The 18,200-nt window shown below is 46.1% G+C and overlaps 1 protein-coding gene across 4 annotated transcripts in view; it reads left to right on the top strand.

Moving 5' to 3' along the window:
- The window catches only part of Znf618 (zinc finger protein 618), a 170,620-nt gene that overhangs the window by 76,452 nt on the left and 75,968 nt on the right, over window positions 1-18,200 (top strand). For all 4 annotated transcript variants that reach the window (XM_087904968.1, XM_087904967.1, XM_087904966.1 and 1 more), the window contains exon 2: window positions 16,337-16,380. In XM_087904968.1, the coding sequence (XP_087761094.1) occupies window positions 16,337-16,380 (44 nt within the window). The remainder of the gene's footprint in view (window positions 1-16,336; window positions 16,381-18,200) is intronic.

Here is an 18,200-nt window from a genome sequence, read left to right as displayed (position 1 = left end):
TACTTGCATAGAGCTTGATCTGTGCTGGCCTTTGATCCAAGAGCCTTATATTTACAAACTCCTATTCATTGAATGATTTTATCTATTAACCCAATTTATGAAAGAGAAATAAGATGTGGGACCTTGGAAAGGTAAGTAAGTAACTTGGTTTTTATCTTAGAAGATGAGAATTTACTCCTAACCATATGGCATTCTGTAAAGTGACTTCAAGCCTGCTCATTCCTCTCTGACATGGAAATCGTGACTCCAGTCGGGTGAACTGGATGAAGTCGTGGGTGTAGCAATATCCCCCATTGGGAAGCAGATGGATCACAGAGCTGATGGGACATGTCCTCCTCCCTCACCCAGATCCAGATTTCCCAGAACCTGAGTCATCTTTCCCTTTTAGGATGCTGTGTAGACACACTCATCTTCGGACACCTGGGAACGCAGAGGCATGGTCCCTGCTGGGGAAGATGGATGGAAGATGCTGAGAAGACAGGTCCTAAAAAGATGACCGAGTATCCCAGCTGCTTGATCAATACTGTTTGAATGGCTCAGGCCATGAGTGCTTTAACAAAACAGGGGAGGTGGGAACTGAACCTTAAAGGCAGTCTTCTGTTCCTAAATCAAACCTTTCCCAACAGTCAGCACAGAGACCCCTGGGGTTGCAGCTGCTCCCTGCTGTGGTAGGAATGCTGTTGTCTTTAGCAAACTTAAACAGTAACCAAAAGCTGCAGTGCTCTGGAGTGGCCTTGAAGGTGGAAGAGTTTGGAAATTTAGGAGCCTTAGTCCCTCAGGGTGATTGGTCTGGCCAAGGGGTGCTTTCTTGATGCTTAAATCTGCTGGGTGGTGGGGTTTGGACAGCTACTTCCATGCTAGGCTCTCAGAAAATTCTGCAAGTTAAAGTGTCAATGAAGGTTATGCAGGCATACCCCCTGAGGTGTCAGAGGTGGATATGGATAGATTTCACACACTTTCCAACTGCAGTCTTGAGCTCCCAGAGGGTCTTTGATGAGCTCTAAAAATTACCTCTTTCCTAGTTGTGCAGTTTGTTAGAGGACTACATTTCCCAGGTGCCTTTGCTGTCTGTTTTTCAACTCCTTCACCCCAAATAATATTCAGCAGGGAAATTGGCATAGAAGAAGGAAAAGCCTAGGGTTTTTCTCTTCTCTCTGCTTCGTGACATGTTTTCTGTGTGACTGCAGCCCCCCTCTTGTGGTCCTTTCCTGTTGGGTAGCTCTTGTTGTAATTTTGCTTATGTCAAATAGCTCTAACTTTTGGCAAGATGAGTTCTTCGACTCCCCATCCTGGCTGCCATCAGCAGGTCCCTGGATGCTACTCTGGTTAAAGGGCTCACAATCCCATTAGGGTCTGAGCTCTGCTCTCCATGTTAAATGGTCTATATTTAAAAGACCCTCAGTGACTTTTTCCCCTCCTTTTTTTTTCTAATTGCTTGTTTGCTTGTTTGTTCTTTCGTTTGTTTGTTTTGGCCTGGAGACATAACCAGCCGGACCCAAAGAGCACCCTGACCACCCTGACCAGGCGCTCCAGCACCACACTGTCTGATGGAAGCTGATGGGAAAAGTCACAGCTGCCCTAATAAATTCAGAGCAGCAGGGTTTTTTTTTTTTTTTTTGCATTTGAGAAGAAAACAAAATTATAGAATAATTTTAAAATAGTCTGGCTGCCCAGATTTCCCAGCAGGCGCCCACTGGGATGTGTAGAATTACCATCTTCTTTGCTTTGTAAGGCTTCTCATTTTGTTGGGAAGTTGTAACATGAGGGCCAGCTTGTTGGGGTTTCTGTCCCGCCCAGTACCCCAACAAGCCAGCAAGTCCCAAGGAAAATCACACGGAGTCTACATCAGGTTATAAACTGATTGGCCCATTAGGTCAGGCTTCTTGTTAACTCTTATAACATATATTACCCCATTATCCTTATCTATGTTAGCCACATGGGCTCAGTACCTTTCTCAGTGTGACAGCTTACATGTTGCCTCTTCGGTGTTCTACGCAGGAATGGCAGAGGAACTTCCCTGCTTCCCAGAATTCTCCTGTTCTCATTGCTCCACCCCTACTTCCTGTCTGGCTTTCCCGCCTATACTGCCTGCCTGGCCAATCAGCATTTTATTAAAATATGATTGACAGAATACAATTCTCCCGCACCATTTCCCTCTTTTTTTTTTTTAAACAAAAGAAAATACCCATAGTCCATTTGTTGGGAATGTGGGCGTAGTATTTCAGGCTACTTCCTGCTGGTTGGGGGCGCTGATGATCTTATGGGGACCTAAAGAAAATTTAGAGTTATAATCAAGTCCTGACTGGAGTATCCTGTGAGTCTTGATCATCTCAGGCAGCAGTCTTGAATATGTTCTGGATGTAGAATTCAGACATCCAGGCCATCTGTTCCTGTTGGAGATTTTTCAGGTGGCCTCCCTTGGTCAAAGGTGATTATTCTTAACTCTGAATAAATCCAGAGTCTCTCATTTTCTGTGGAAACAAAAGCAAAATCTCTTCTCCAAAGTAACATACCTTTTGACTTCAGTTTTGAAGCCAAGGTATTTTCAAAATTCCTATCTTGGGTTTGTTCAGCAGCATTTATAAACAAAAGTCTTTTAGCAGTTGTTGCTCCTTCCTCAGCAATCAAACAATTCAAAGAGAGCATAATAACATACGGTATCAAGATTCTCTGTGTATTTTCCATCTTTATTTTAACTTCTATTTCTTTTATTTTTACTTTTACTTTTTGAGACAGGTTCTCTGTATATCTTTGTCCTGGAATAACTCTGTAGACCAGGCTGTCTTTGAACTCACAGAGATCCTCCTGTCTCTGCCTCCCCAGTGCTGGGATTAAAGGTGTATGCTACCACACCTTGAACTCACAGAGATCTGTCTCTGCCTCCCAGGCATTGGGATTAAAGGCGTGTACTACCACACCTTGAGGTCACAGAGGTCAATCTACCTCTACCCCTTGAAGTCACAGAGGTCAATATGCCTCTGCCTCCCAGGCATTGGGATTAAAGGTGTGTACCACCACACCCAACTACTCTCTTTCTTTCCTTTTAACTTTAAGAACTTTAACTTTTAGCCTGCATATACACACTGTAAACCATTTAGAGGTTTTCTTCATCTTTGAATCTCTCTTTACTGTTTATCTCTCTTTTTCTGACCACATGAGCCTTTAATTTACAAAGCAATATGGGAAGCCGTGGCTTTGACAGCTAGATCCAGCTCATTCCTTAGCTTTCCAGACTCATAGCTGAGATACCAGCCACAGCTGTGTTCACTGCCACAACTTGTCGTGTTTCAAGGTCCTTGCTAGCAAGCAAGCTGCATCATTCTGCTCACAGACCACACTCAGTCGGACTGCCTGCCTGCAAGAGTCAGAGTTTGTCCTGGCAGGACAGCCCAGAAAGCCGGCATTTTAAAACAGCATAGCTTTTTTCCTGCTATGGCTGAAGACCGAAAAGCATGTGTTCAGCTTTTCGTCAACACCATTTAAGTGTTTCGTGGCAGGACCTCTTAAAAGAGCTGCAAAGTTTTGCAGCTAAAGCTGAGTCAGGAAGCCTCTCTTAGATGAGAGTGCTTGCTTGCCTCTAGCAAGCAGAGCAGACCCAAGAAATTGCTACCACCAAGAAAACATGCTTTCCCAAGCTTTCTCAAGCTTTCTGTGGATTCAGTTATCCACGTCTGGGCGCCATATGTAACATGAGGGCCAGCTTGTTGGGGTTTCTGTCCCGCCCAGTACCCCAACAAGCCAGCAAGTCCCAAGGAAAATCACACGGAGTCTACATCAGGTTATAAACTGATTGGCCCATTAGGTCAGGCTTCTTGTTAACTCTTATAACATATATTACCCCATTATCCTTATCTATGTTAGCCACATGGGCTCAGTACCTTTCTCAGTGTGACAGCTTACATGTTGCCTCTTCGGTGTTCTACGCAGGAATGGCAGAGGAACTTCCCTGCTTCCCAGAATTCTCCTGTTCTCATTGCTCCACCCCTACTTCCTGTCTGGCTTTCCCGCCTATACTGCCTGCCTGGCCAATCAGCATTTTATTAAAATATGATTGACAGAATACAATTCTCCCGCACCAGGAAGTGGGTGACTCCTTCCTTTCCAACTAAGAGAGAACTATTTTGATTTTGAAAAAAATCATGCAGTTGTTCCTCCTCCTTCCCGTTTCCTTGGACTGTTGATCTTGTGATGTATTTATAGAGCTTGTGGTTGGCTGGTCAGGAGTTATTTTGCAAGAGGAATTCATAAGACTTAAACTTGTGTTCTAGACTTTTTTCTTTATTAAAAAAAACCAAAATCTTAGAGCAGCTACTTTGCCCTTTATAATTATTTTTCTTACACACATATACCCCCCCTCTGTCTCTGTCTCTCTGTCTCTCTGTCTCTCTGTCTCTCTCTGTCTCTCTCTCTCACACACACACACACACACACACACAGACAAATTTTCTGTGTGGATTTGTTTCTGCCTCCCCTCGTGTATGTGTGTATATATACATATATATGCATACATACATACATATATAATATATATGTATATACATTCCCTCCCAAATTTAAAAGCCTCAAAATCCATTGTATTGGGATATTTTGTATTGTTATGACCTGGGAAAGGGTGTTTGGGGGTCAGGAGACTCCATCTATACATAGAAAGTCTTCAGTTAGCTGAGAGGTGTGAACAGGCTACCATCCTCAGCTTAGTTCAGTGCAGACATTGATAATGGATCATAACACTCTCTAGAGCTCTCTAATGTGGCCCCAGAATCCTCTGGGCACATTGTCCTAGGCAGCCACTACTAATTGATTAAAATTGGCACTGAAATAAAACCTGCTTGCCATTCTTGGACTAGATGATTCCCTAGACCCCAGTTAGTACCACAGTTTTCTCAGTATTGGCAGTACAATTCATTTATGTTTTCAGCCAGTGTACTGGTCCCATGAAGCCCCATCCACGTGTAGCACAGCTGGGGCCCTGGATGCTGTGGAGCTATGGAGAAGCAGAGCTCAGCTAGCCACCCTCAGGAAGCCTGCAGTGCGGAGCAGGTCGGAACAAGACTGCAGAGGTCGATGGTGGTCCTTAGTCCTGTAGGACCAAGTTGTCCCTGTGATCAGTGTGGGCTTCCTGGTTAGAATAAACTAGAACAGCAAGACAGCAGCAAAGTCGAGACACTTCAGAACTGGGAGTGGGGATAATGTCCTCAAAAACGCATTCTGTCAAAATTGTCAGTACTTGACAAAACTGAGGTTTGGAGAAAAAAAGAGACTGAAAACTTATTTTTTTTCTCTTATTTACTCATGTATATACTTTTTAGTTACTTCTGAGATTTTAGACAGGGTCTTGTATAGCCTAAGATGGCTTTGACCTCTTGATCCCCTGTCATAGTCTCCTGACTGCTGTGTTCTGATTGTGCCTCATCCCTCTGGGCAGTAAATGGTGGTTTTCTGATGTCCATTCCTGAGAAACCATTTTCATAAGAGGTCACTGTTTGTGCAGGCCTCAGTGTGTGCCAACCACCGTTTACAGCTTTGTATCACAGATCCAGCCCTTGGTGATCTCGTGAAGTGATGCTGTAACCCCTCTGATAAATACGTGAGTTAATGTGTCACTCAGGTATTGAGTTACAGAGCCAGGGTTTGAAACCCAGCCGTCAGCCCCCATATTCCATTCTGAGAGTCACTGTACGGAATCTGCCTGGCTGGAATAACCAGGATGTTTTTACGACACTAATTTTATATCTTAGCATCTCTGTCATCAGAATGACGATCTTTGGGTCTTTGGGTCATGGAACATTTTGGTGCTGACTAAGAATGTCCTGGCAGCCTTGATTTTTAAACTTATTTGACATTGGAGGAAAAGGCGGCCCAGAGACAGAGCGTGACTGGAGCAAGGTTACAAAGCGTAATTGTCCTGGCAGAATTTGAATTCAAGGCTGCCTGGTTTTACATGTTGGTGTTAGAGGGTTTGAGAACCTCCTGACCTGGCTCTCCATTAGGCCAAAGGGAAACTGTGGACCAGGGGCATTAATCCAGCAGCCGTACAGGCTCTTGCTCCTCCCTGACAAGATCATCTGGGCAGCTTACAGTTCGTTCTTGAAGTGTTGCAGGGTGGCCTCTTCCACACTCCCTCACCTGAGACAATCCTATGCTGCCGTTCTTGGTCATCTCATTGAGACTTCACAGTCCTTCCTGTACTTATAAGAGACTTTTTTTCTCTCCAGGAAACAAACATACAAAAATGTTTTCTTTTTCGTATGTGTCCCTCCCCCACTTCCTGCTGCTCTGAAGTGAACAGCTATCTCGCTATTTAATGAGTAATCTGAGTCTTGGCATGGTAAAAGTGTGCCAGGACATGGTTTATAGCTGATCTGGTTTTAACTTGCTTCAGGCGGTTTTCCCTGGAGTTTTCTGTAAAATCATAAACCTGGAGAGAGAATTTTTGTGGAATTCGGTCACATGGCTCATTCTTCTGTAAACTGAGAGGTTAGCCATGTGACCGCAAAGAGATGCTTTTTTCCCTTCTTTTTCTTTTTCGTTTAAGAAAACAAACAGCTGCCCTGACGTCCCCAGAGGAGCGTGTCCCCCTAGAGAGGAGCGTGTCCCCCTAGAGAGGAGCGTGTCCCCCTAGATGACGGGGAAAGTCATTCTCCAAGGTTACCTTCCTGGCAGTCAGGCTGCCATTGAAGTGGACAGTCCAGGCCCAGGGTCTCTGTGTCCAGCCCACCGCGAGGCTTTGCCTGGCTATCAGAAGTTTCCGCACCTTGGAAACCAAGTGTCCTGAGCCTCCTGCATTGCACACTGTCTTCCTTCGGGTTCTTCCTGATGTCAGCTGTGCTGCCACCACTGTGGATGGGAGACCTCATCTGGACATGTGGCTGGTTAACCTGTTTCATCCTTACCATAGCAGGGCGAGATGGACACCGTACCTCCCATCTTCCTGCACAGAGAAAAGAATCGAACCCCTCTGAAGTCCAGACTTGTCTTGATAGTTTGGCCTTGTGCCCATGCTGTCCGTGAGGCCACCCCTGTCTCTGACAATGGCTTCCTCTTCCTACTGTGGACCTTGAGCCTGAGGATTTTGTGGTTTCTTAGTCCAGACCTGAGGTGGCCCTGCCTGGGTTTCCACTTCTACCTCTACCTGCTTTCAAGATCTGTGCTCTGAGCTACTTTGAAGACAGAATTCTGGCAGTGTCTGCTCTCCTGAAGTCCCTCATTTTGGATGAAAGATGGACAAGGGCCCCATACGACCTGTCTGTCCTTTGACAATATAAAATGGGTTTTACGTATTTAAAAGCCACAGCACTTCCCTGGGCCTGACCCAGGAGAACCCCCTTTCCTTCTGAAGCAGCGTTCAGAAGTGTTGTGGTCCACCCAGTGTGGGGAAGGCGTGGACACACAGTGAGAACTGCAGCCATCACTACATCCTTTGGTTCAGAAGTGGACTTGGGGATCCAGTTGTGTTGGTGGCAACTAGTCCTAGAGTGGGGGCCAGGGCTGTGCAGTCTGGAATCCACGCCTGGCAGTGTAGGGGCTGTTGCTACTTGTAAGGTTTCATCAAGGTGATTCTTGGATCTTACCTTCCTCCTTTTTGTACAGGTCTGTGCAAGCAGGTGATCCCATCCTCCACACTGGAAGAGTGGCAGGGACTTCATAGCAGTACAGAACTCTCTCTTGAGAAGTAGACACGAAATCTTGCTACTCTCTGATCAGCTCCCCTGTGTCTGTTTGGTATGGGGCATTTTCTTCATGCCATCTTAGTGGTTTGATCCCTGCCCAGAGGGCAGCCTGCGCTCTGGCTTAGGGGCCTAGTCAGGAGCACTTGGTAAGAGCCTGTACAGAGGGCAGCCTGCTCCCTCCAGAGGTGAAGAAGACTGCAGCGTGGGTAGCATCCCTCGCCTCTGCCCTGCACCTGGTGTGCCCTTGCTCCCTTCCCCTCCCTTGGCCCTAAGGACCCTGCAGTCTTGTTAGAGCCGGTTACTGGGGATGTGCTTGGAGCCTGCCCTTCTCTTTTGAGCTCATTGGTGATGCCATTGTCACCCTTGGCTCTCTCCTCAGCTGTTCTTGTATAACTGTCCCGGTGCCCTGCCCATCATAGGTAGAGCACAGTAATGTCTACGTGAATGAATAAAGACCACATTTGTGTTCTGCCCAAGGCCGACGTGTTTACTGGAAACAACACTCATCTGAGTTCCAGTTCTTTCTTCCCCAAATCCCCTCTGTCCCTACTCATCCCTCAGGCTCGGAATCCAGGGCAGTCAGTGTTCAGCTAGGAAAGGAGACACACATTTGAAACCAGGTACATCATTGAGTGAGGTCTGAGAAGCATGTCCTAACTGAGGAGATTATACTGCATTCAGTTTGGGGGAACAGAGCCCCCTTTACAACTTGCAAAGCTTTGGCTCTGCATTGACACAGTCAATCTGTTTTTGTGAACATCAGGTCTAATAAAATAATAAAACTAAGGACTCCCTGAGCCTGAGTGGCGTCTGGAGATGAGGTCGGAAGACACTTCCTCCAAGGTTTTGGAGACGCAGGTCTGAGTGCATAGAGGAGATGGACAGGGAGTGAGGAGACCCGTGTGAGCCCAGCCGGCTGCTCACCACTGTATGGCCCTGAAACATTTGTTAGTGGTGTCTCCTCCTCAGGATCTTCAGGACTGTCCACACGGCGCACCCCTCTCTCCCTCTATGTACCATGGGTTGTTGACACTGGATATCAAAAAGCTATCCATTTTTTCCTGTTCCATGTTCCACGTGGTGTTCCTGTTCCATGGTTTTAACGGTTTTTCCTTGCATCTTTACCCACCCACATCCATTTCTTGAGTGAGTCCTGTCCTGCATTCTCTTTCCTACCCCCTCTGCTGCCACACACCAGTCACAGTCACTCACTGTGCCCCAAGTGTCCCTCACCAGCTTCCTGCTCAGGGCCTGTTTCCAACACCGCAGCTATGACAGTCTTTCTGAAATGCAAGTCAAATTGTGTCCCTTTGCCAAAACATTTTTGTGACTCCCTAGGGTTAAACACACACATACACACACACACGCACACACACACACACACACACACACACACACACACACACATACACACGCACACCTGCCTGTGGACTTTGCAGTGGCCATTCACTGTGGCCCAGATAACTCACGACCCAGTGTTTGCCTCCTCCTAGTATTCTCTCAGTTTTGCCTATCCTGACTACTGTTAATTCTGCTCACAACACACAACTTGGCCTTGTGTCCAACATTCCTGACATCTCTACTGTTCCCTACCCTGCTTAGAACCCATTAGAAATGATACATTTTACTGATTTCATCTAATGGTACCATCTGCCACTTGGCTGCAGTGCGGTGAGGGCAGGGATCGCTTGTGGAAGGTATAGTGAGTGAAGCAGAGACTTATTGCTAATTATGGAAGCTTGGCCTTTAGCTTAGGCTTATTTCTAACTAGCTCTTAAAACTTAAATTAACCCGTTTCTATTAGTCTACATTCAGCCACGTGACTTTTTACCTCCTCCTTCCTGTATGTCTGATTTCCTTAGTGTCTTGCTGGCACCTCCCATGCACCTAGATTCTTCTCCAGTTCCTGCCTCTCCCTGGAAGTCCTGCCTATTCTCTCCTGCCTCACTATTGACCTTTCAGCTCTTTATTAAGCCAATAAGAAGGCGCCTTTCACATGGTGTGATCAAATACCTGCAAGAGGAAGGCACTCTGTAGTGATAAGCTTCTTATTTGAGTCCTCCCTTGTTATGTGATTAATTTGGAGGCAATGCTGGCTATTGGAAAGGAAAAGGATGTGCTGATGTGGCTCCAGTTCCTTAACTGACCTCCATAAATAGTAAGGAACATAGAATTGTTCCCTGGGCAGGTCCTGGTTCTGAAAGCTGCTTCATGCTAGTAGGGCTTCACACTTCCTACAGAGCTGAGTATACTAGTTGACATAAAAACAGAATTTTAATTTAATTTAAATTTTTGAACTAACATATATACTAAATGTAAACACACATACACATATAAATATATTTTATGGACACTTAAGGATATGACTTTCATGTGTATTGGTATGATGCAGTATGCAGAGACATTTTCTTTGCATGTTTCCAGTTCCTGGGGATACAACAGTCTGGTGTTCTGACCCCAGGGGGTTGTTCAGAACTCAGCATAGTACTTGACACATAGTAGGTTTCCATGAAATACTCTCAGAGTGAGTGAGTGGCCAATCATTAAAACTCAGTTGATGAGGACTGGGGAGGCGGCTCAGCTGGTAGAGTGCCTTGCAGCACAGGCCAGAGGGCCCGAGTCTGGACCCCAGCACCCATGAGAGAACTGAGGACCAGTGTGCACTTGTAACCCCAGCACTGAGGCAGGGAAGGATCCCCAGGACTTGTTGACTAGCCATTCTCTGTGAGAGACCTCTCAACAAACACGGTAGAAAAGTAATGGAAGCAAGTAGCTCATGTTGCCCTCTTGCCTCCATATATGTGAGCACACACAAGCGTACATGCGTGTGTGTGTGTGTGTGTGTGTGTGTGGTCACACACTTTTCATTCATGCTGCATTCCCAATGTGATTTGTTCACCAGGGCAACCTTACAATCAGAATTTTCTGGGCAGTGATCCCTATAAACAAATCCAACAGTATTGCTGAGTTTTTTCCCTGAACTGGTTCCTAGAGACATGGCCATGAAATACAATTAATAAAAACTCAGAGACAGATATTGGGGTTCAACCTGAAGGTCAGAAAAGCACAGCATTCAGCCACTGTCTCTTACTTTGACCTCAGTCTGAAAGTGGTGATCCTGACTGGAGGACCCTCAGAATGAGACTGAGGTCTGTCTCCTCCCGTTTTATGGTCCTTTCTAGTCCTGGGATTAAGCATGTGCACCATTGCTGCCTGGTTCCTATGGCAAACTACTGTGGCTACTGGGATTAAAGGTGTGTGTCATTGCTGCCTGGTCTGTAAGGCTGGCCAAGTGTGTCTGTTTTACTTTTCTGATCCTCAGGCAAGCTTTATTTATTAAAATACAAATGCAATGCCACTCCATGGCTGTGTGGGGTATCTACTCTCTGCCTGGAAGGAGTGGCACACATCTGGGGTACATCAGGCACTCCTGTGGAATTGGTGAAAGATTCTGATGGTAGTGTCTTAACAGTGCTTGGGGAATAATGCATAGGGACAAATTAAATCTTGCTGGGGGAGGGGAGCCAGTCAGACCTCCAGAGAGGAAGTGATTTTTAAATTACTATGGGGACGGCAAAGTCGAGAACCTAATTATACCACTACAAAACCGCACCATGCCGGGGCCTGTCCTAATGCCATCTTGGAAATGCCCACTCTAAGATGGTGGCTCCTCCATCTTCATGGAGGTGGGGAGCACGTTTGTGGTACCACCTTAGCCTCTGGCTCCATTCTCTCATCACAGAAAGGCATTTCATTCTTGGAGATCAGGCAGCAGGGCCCAAGGAGCTGTTTTCCTCCATTGTGCAGGCATGACAAATCATTAATTTTTGATTGATTTGCTTAGAATTATGGGCGCCCCAGCATTCTTTCCGCCACTGAACAGCTGTATAACAAATGAATATATCACAGTGCACAAAAGATTAGAGATCTAAGAGAAGCAATTACATTGGCCACCCTCCCCTCCCCCACCCCCTCCCAGCCAGGGAAAGGAGGAAATTTTTACCAGAAATTCCTCAAGTGGCTTTACAAAAAAAGAAAAAAGGAAAAGAAAAGAAAAAAGAAAGAAAAACAAAAAAATGAAAACAAAAAACCTTTTCATAATTGAATTGAATATTTATTTCTTTGTCTTTTAAAGCTGATTTCCAAACACACACCATTTCTTCACCTGCTTGGCTGGGTTCTGCCCATCCAGGAAGAGTCTTTAAGAATGAAATCTTAACTTGTGAATTAAAACCAAAATGGAAAAGGAAAAAAAAAAAGAGAGAGAGGAAAATGTACATATTTTACCCCTCGTTTTTACATTTTTTTGTTGTTGTTGCTCCTATGCCTTTAAGATTTTGGAACTGTACCCATGCACTAAATGTGACCTCCATAACTTTTAAATTAAGAATTTATGCTGGCTTGAAATTTATGAAATATTTCAGCATGAAAGAAAGCCTTTTTCCCTCAGGAAAATTGAGCAATAAATCACAGCGCTGTGGATTTACTGCCCTAGAGCCAGCAAGAGATAGGATTTTTTTTTTTTTGCTTCATTCTGAAAAAAAAATGTAATCATATAAGACAGCTTAGCTGCTGTCCTCCCACTCTCTAGAATTTTTAATTTCAGCTGTTTCTGCTTGGATTTATTTCCAATATTCCTGCTCGGCTTTTCAATTTCCTCAGTTATTAAATTTTAATTCAGTGCATTAGCATTTAAATTAAAAAAGGGTTTATTTTATCGAAATCGTTGGCCAGCCCCCATCCCCGTAGCACACGAATTGCCTGTTTCTGCCATTTGCACAAAATGTGAAATGCAGCTAATGTCTTACAACTTACATTTGCACAAATTTAGAAATAAAATTTCTGGGTTTGGAATAATATTTTCTTTCCAAGAAAACCCTTAATAAGAGAATGGAAAAGAACATCTTAACGTGCGTTGGGGAGGAAAGAAAAGGGAGGAAAGAAACCAAAAATAGCCTTGCCCAGGTGCTAGAGAGAATCTGGGATATAGGAAATGGGTGGAGCTGGGAAAGAAGGTGGGGTATCAGAGCGTGGCTGGAGGGCTGCCATCTTACTCCCAGCCAGCAAGCGTGAGAAGGGGGTGCCCATGGACCCATACATACCTAATTGGTCATAGAGGTTGGGTTCACTCAACATGGAGTGGCAGAGGTGGCAAGGATGGGGAGGGATCTGATTTTAGCCCTCTGCCCACCCCCACTTTGTGGAGAGCTTCGGGACTATGGGAAGTTTGCCTGAGGTTCAAAGTAAAACCCAGACAGAGCCAGAGCGAGAAGCTACATCGTTTTGGAGCATGTAGTCTCTTAGTAGAGGATGACATGTGACCTCAGCAGTCATATTATCTGAGCTGTTGCAATTTGGGCCCTCCCTAGACTTCTTGCTAAACTGTAATTGATGTCATTTGGGCCATTGGAGGCAACCTTGGGGTTATGGTGATCTGGTAGAACCTATTGAGATGCCGTCTTGAGCAAGGGATTCTGGGAAGTCCAGCCTGACTCTTCATCTTGTTCTTCTTTCCCAGTCCTTCTTGGCTTCTGTAACTACTTCTGGGGCTGTTAATGGCTATCATTGCAGAATCCACACTAAATACTTTAACATAAGTGACCTTATTTACTTCACACCAGTCACACAAGCTGTGCTTGCCATGTGCTGTTGTGATAGTGACATATTACCTTGGAACCTCCCTACTGTGTCCATTGCCTAGCTGTTCTCCATCCTGACCTGGAATTCCTTCATGAGAATGAGCATTTCCGTCTAGATAATCCTTCCTCTAGCAGCTTGTACCTGGTGCTCCTGCCCCACTCTCTGCAAAAGGATTTGTTTCAACAATAGTTTGAACAGTTGGGAACATTCTGCCTTTGTCACTCATTTTTACAAAACAAGTAGGCGTGACCTCCAGCTCTATGAAGCCAAGACTGTCAGGTGTGCCTCCAACAGAGCATCCATCCTGCTTTCTGCTGCACATTCACTGGCTGGACCTAGCCAACCTGGCATACAGTTGTGAAGGAAAGGGCTGGGGAGATGGCTCAGCATTTAAGAGCACTTGCTGCTCTTGTAGAGGACCCGAGTTGGGTGCCCAGCGCCCACACACGGCAGCTCACAGCTACCTATAACTCCAGCTTCACCTGGTCCTCCACCTTCTAGCCTCCACAGCAGCCTATGTAGATGTGCTGCGTATAAACTCACAGAGACACATACACATAAGCAGAAATAATACATCTTTTAAAATTTTTGATGGAGAAGACATTAAAAATATATTTAAAATCTACACCCTGAGTTTAGTTTGAAAGGTAAGAGATTATTTGGTGTAACATGAGGGGCTTCTTGTTGGAGTTTCTGTCCTGCCCAGTTCCCACAGTCTTTAGGTCACAAAGAAAATACACAGAAGTCTACATTAGGGCCTGCTTTTTGGGGGGTTTCTGTCTTTCCACCAGGTCCCACAGCCGGCAAGCCCCAAAGAAATCACACAGAGAGGTCTATATTAGGTTATAAACTGATTGACCCCTTAGCTCAGGCTTGGTATTAGCTCTTATAACTTATGTTAACCCATTATTCTTATCTATGTTAGCCACATGGCTCAGTACCTTTTTCAGTGGAGCAGGTCACATCTTACTTCTTCCATGATCTGGGCAGGACTCAGGAGGAATGGGGCTTCCTCCTTCTCAGAATTCTCCTGTTCTCATCGCCCCGCCTCTACTTCCTGTCTGGTTGACCCACCTATACTTCCTGCCTGGCCAATCAGCGTTTATTTAAAACATGATTGACAGAATACAGACAATTCTCCCGTATCAATTTGGGATTATACAAGTTTTTAAAACTCTCAGAGTCAAATGTCTCCTGCTTTGTAGGAGATTCCTGACACAAAAGCAGCCTTGCATCTAGTTTGAGAAATTTGGAATGTAGAGAAGTGGCCGTAGTTGATCCTGTTCCTTTGATTCTGTGAAATGGTGGCCTTTCCACCAGTTTCTTCTGACATTACAGGTTATCATTCTTTCCAAACCATACATATGGTGGCCCCTCTCCTATCTTCATCTTTTCTGTTTTCCCTCTGTGGCGATTGGGAGCTCCATGGTGTCACCTTGCACTTCCCAAACAGTAGAGAACAAAGGATTCTAGGGCTCAGAAAGGTGGCTTTGGGGTGGCCTCCATCTGAACGCCTAGCTGTGAGTCTTCTGAGTGAGAGCCCACAGTGGGCATTACAGGGGAGGAGGTACCCATGCCCTACACTGGAACTCAACTGGGAAGTAGACAAGGGGAGCCCACAGGGACACTCGCAGGGACCAAGCAGATGCTGGATCTGAGAGGAGGAAGGAATGGAGACTGGAGAAGCAGCAATGTCACCACTGCTCACCCATTACTGTGTATGACTGAATGTCACTACTGATTACCTGGTGTTTGGGTTTGGTTTGTTTTTAAGAGAAACTGAAAGCATGGACTTTTGGGATGAACTTTTTTTTTTTTTTTTTAACATGTCAGTGGTCTTTTTGACTCAAACCCAGCCTCATGGTTTCACCAGTTTTTAACTTCTTAAGCACATATCAAAAGGTGGCTGTTTTACTTTCGATCCTCAGCCCTTTGTCCACAGCTCTGATATTTAGAAAGTTTGGAAACACAAAGATCATGACCATTGGGCAGTAGAACTTGACCTGAGGGGCACAGCAGTGGCGGGAGGCGAGGGCTTAACTATCCTGTTGTCACTCAGGAATCCATGCAGAGTGACTGTGTGTATGTTTCATCATGGAAATAGCAGGGTGCTAGGTTACCAGAGTGCCACAGATCCTGCTGAGGGTGTTAGAAAATGTGGGGCCTGCAGTGGGGCCTCTCTCAGTTTGGCTGGATTCTGGGTAATGGGCGCATGCCCCTGAGCTTTCTACATGGCCTAGAATTACTGTGGCTGCAGGTGTTCTGAGAAAGCAAGAAGGGCATTGCCTGCATCCCGTGGGGGAGGAGGATCCTGGCACTGTTCACATTCCTGTAGCCTCCTTTGGTCTCAGTGCCAGAGTCCTTCTGAGCCCTGGACTAAGAGTCATGACCCCAGGCCATTGTCAGTTGGTCCTCCTGAGACTGGAAACAGCTCCCAGGGCCATGGTCTTTCTATCTGCACCAGAATTTTCTGAATTGTGGAAATTTCATTTGGTCAGCTTTATCTTCCCATCCCCCTTGCCCCCAAATAAAAGGATTAAGAGCTGGCCCTCTCTTGCTTTGCTCTGCTCATAGGGTTGGGGGACAGAATATTTAACATAATGGGATTTCCCCCTCCGGTTGGCAGGAATAAATCTGCAGCCACTGTTTTATTGGAAATCCCAGCTGAAAATAAAAGCAGAGCAATTCAATCTCAGATTTAACTAGTTACTTACTTCTCACTGAGTCCCCAGGGTGTGCAGTTACTGGCTTTGTGTTGGCATTGGTGGCCTGTGTTAGCAGTGGGAGCCTGTATTGGCAGTAGGTGCTCCTGGATTTAAAGGGCCAAGCAGAGGGAAATGGGCAAGTGCCCTGACTCCCGCCTGCCCTAAGGACAGGTTCTCTTGACTGGAGGGATGGAGCAGCTGTTTGTGCCCGGACTATCCATCTGATGGCAAGTGTTCTGTGGGCATCAGGCAGGGTAGTAGTGGTAGTCAGACTCTGTCTTCTGCCTTGGCTGATGAAGGTGTTCTGGGTTTCTTTTGCAGGCTGACGGAGCCAGTGCAGCTGGAAGGAAAAGCACTGTTAGCAGGTACATCCCTCACCACACCACACCCTTTCCTGTCCTTGCTCTTGGCCACTGGAAAGATGAGAAGCTTCCCCTCATCCTCCAGGATATGAGCTGGTGGGCAGTACTTCCCATGGACCCTCTGTGGGTATCTGTGACAGTGACTCATTGAAGAACTTAGCGAGGGACTGCTAAAGTTGGGGTGAGCACAAGTGGGGGAATCCCACTCAGCAGATAAATGACAGTTTTAGGGTACTAGTCCAACTTAGTGTGACATTCCTAGACCCATGTACTTGGGCCTGGATTTCAGTTCTGAACCCAACACTCCAAAGCAAGGCAATGGACATTTGCTGGACAAGAGGGCCATTCTCACCCTTGAAGTTGGCAGGAGATGGGAGGGGATGGCCAGAGAAGAGCTGGGTTCGCATTGCTAGAGAAGGGAGAAAGATGTCGACACATCCATAGGCTTGGTGTAGCCAGCTGACGCTTGGTACATTTAGCTCTAGGGCTGCTGCTGAGCCTTGCAGAAAGCTCAGGTGGCCATGTGCCTTCGTGAGAGGCTTTGGAGTCAGAAGAAACCAAAGGACAGAGAAGAGAGATGGCTTCCTGGCACATATAGTCAAGGGCCTCATGGAAAAATTTGCCTTTGGGCCCCAAACACCAGTTCTTCAAAATGTTGATGGATTTGTTTCTGTGGGAGGACCAAAGAAGGCACTGGGCGAGCTCTGGAATAAGCAAAGTCAAGCAAATTTATTTACTTATTTACTTACTTATTGCTATGGGATGTTTTAGGCTTAAACTTGCTTATGTACTTGCTTGGGTGGGGAAGAAAAGAGGGGAAGGGATGATAATGTCATGTTTCTTAAACCTTTTATTGAGATTCACCTACTTAGTGAATGTTCTTTGGAACACCCTTTGGAAATCCTTGGGAAATGCATTCTTTGGGTTGAAGGGCCGTGTGTTCAGCTTTGTTTCAGCAGCCTTGTGTAAGGTGAACAGAGAGGGTCCATCGAGACACTAAGCGGGAGGTCCCTTCAACACATGTAACATTGTACGCTTGGGTAAGTGGGGGGATGCAGGAGCAGAGTGTGTGGGCTGGAATGGAGGAGAGCTTGTTCCTATGACAAAATACCCTGACAGAAACAGCTTAGAGGAGAATGGGTTTATTTTTTCTCACAAGCCAGGATACAGTTGATAGCAGGGGAGCCAGTGCAGCAGGATCCTGAAACGGCAGATCCCTCGGGGCTAGTCAGGAAGGAGCAGGTGTGTAATCCAGTTGACAGTTCCTCATTTGAGACTCTCATCTCAGGTGATCCTGGGTGTGTCAGATTGACAGTTTTGGTCAGGCCAGCCAGTGAGCGCGGTGGTAGCATCACTGTGAAACTTGTGGCCAGCAGTGCTCTGGATGCAACTTCTCCTGCAGCCTGGTGGTGGACTTCGTGTGTCTGAGTCAGCGGCCCCCAAAGCAGTGGCTCCCTAAGTTCAGACTGGAGGGGGCCTGCGATTCGCCTAGATTCTCGTTGTACATGAATGGGTGCTGAGGCCATGGCTCCTGCTCGGAGTCATCAGAAGAATGAGTGGCTGTACCAGACCTGGAACTTGTCAGAAATGGTGTCCTCCCCTCTCCTACACTTAAGTGGGGGTGTAGCCAGCTGGCCCCCCTTCTTCCATGTCTGCCTTGCACCTGCTGAGGTAGGCCTTGTGCTGTGTGCTCAGATGGATCAAGTAGTCATTGATCCAGCCGGCTTGTGTGGCTTCTGTGTGCCAGACAAGTTCAAAGTGTTGTGTCCATATCTGTGCAGGGAAGTGAAGCTGCATCCACACTGTCACTCAGATGGGAATGA

This window comes from Myodes glareolus, chromosome 3 (genome assembly GCF_982192425.1).
Source record: "Myodes glareolus chromosome 3, mMyoGla1.1, whole genome shotgun sequence".
In the NCBI taxonomy this organism is placed as follows: domain Eukaryota; kingdom Metazoa; phylum Chordata; class Mammalia; order Rodentia; family Cricetidae; genus Myodes; species Myodes glareolus.
The sequence above is the reverse complement of the archived record's forward strand: the minus strand, read 5'-3'. Positions and strand labels throughout refer to the sequence as shown.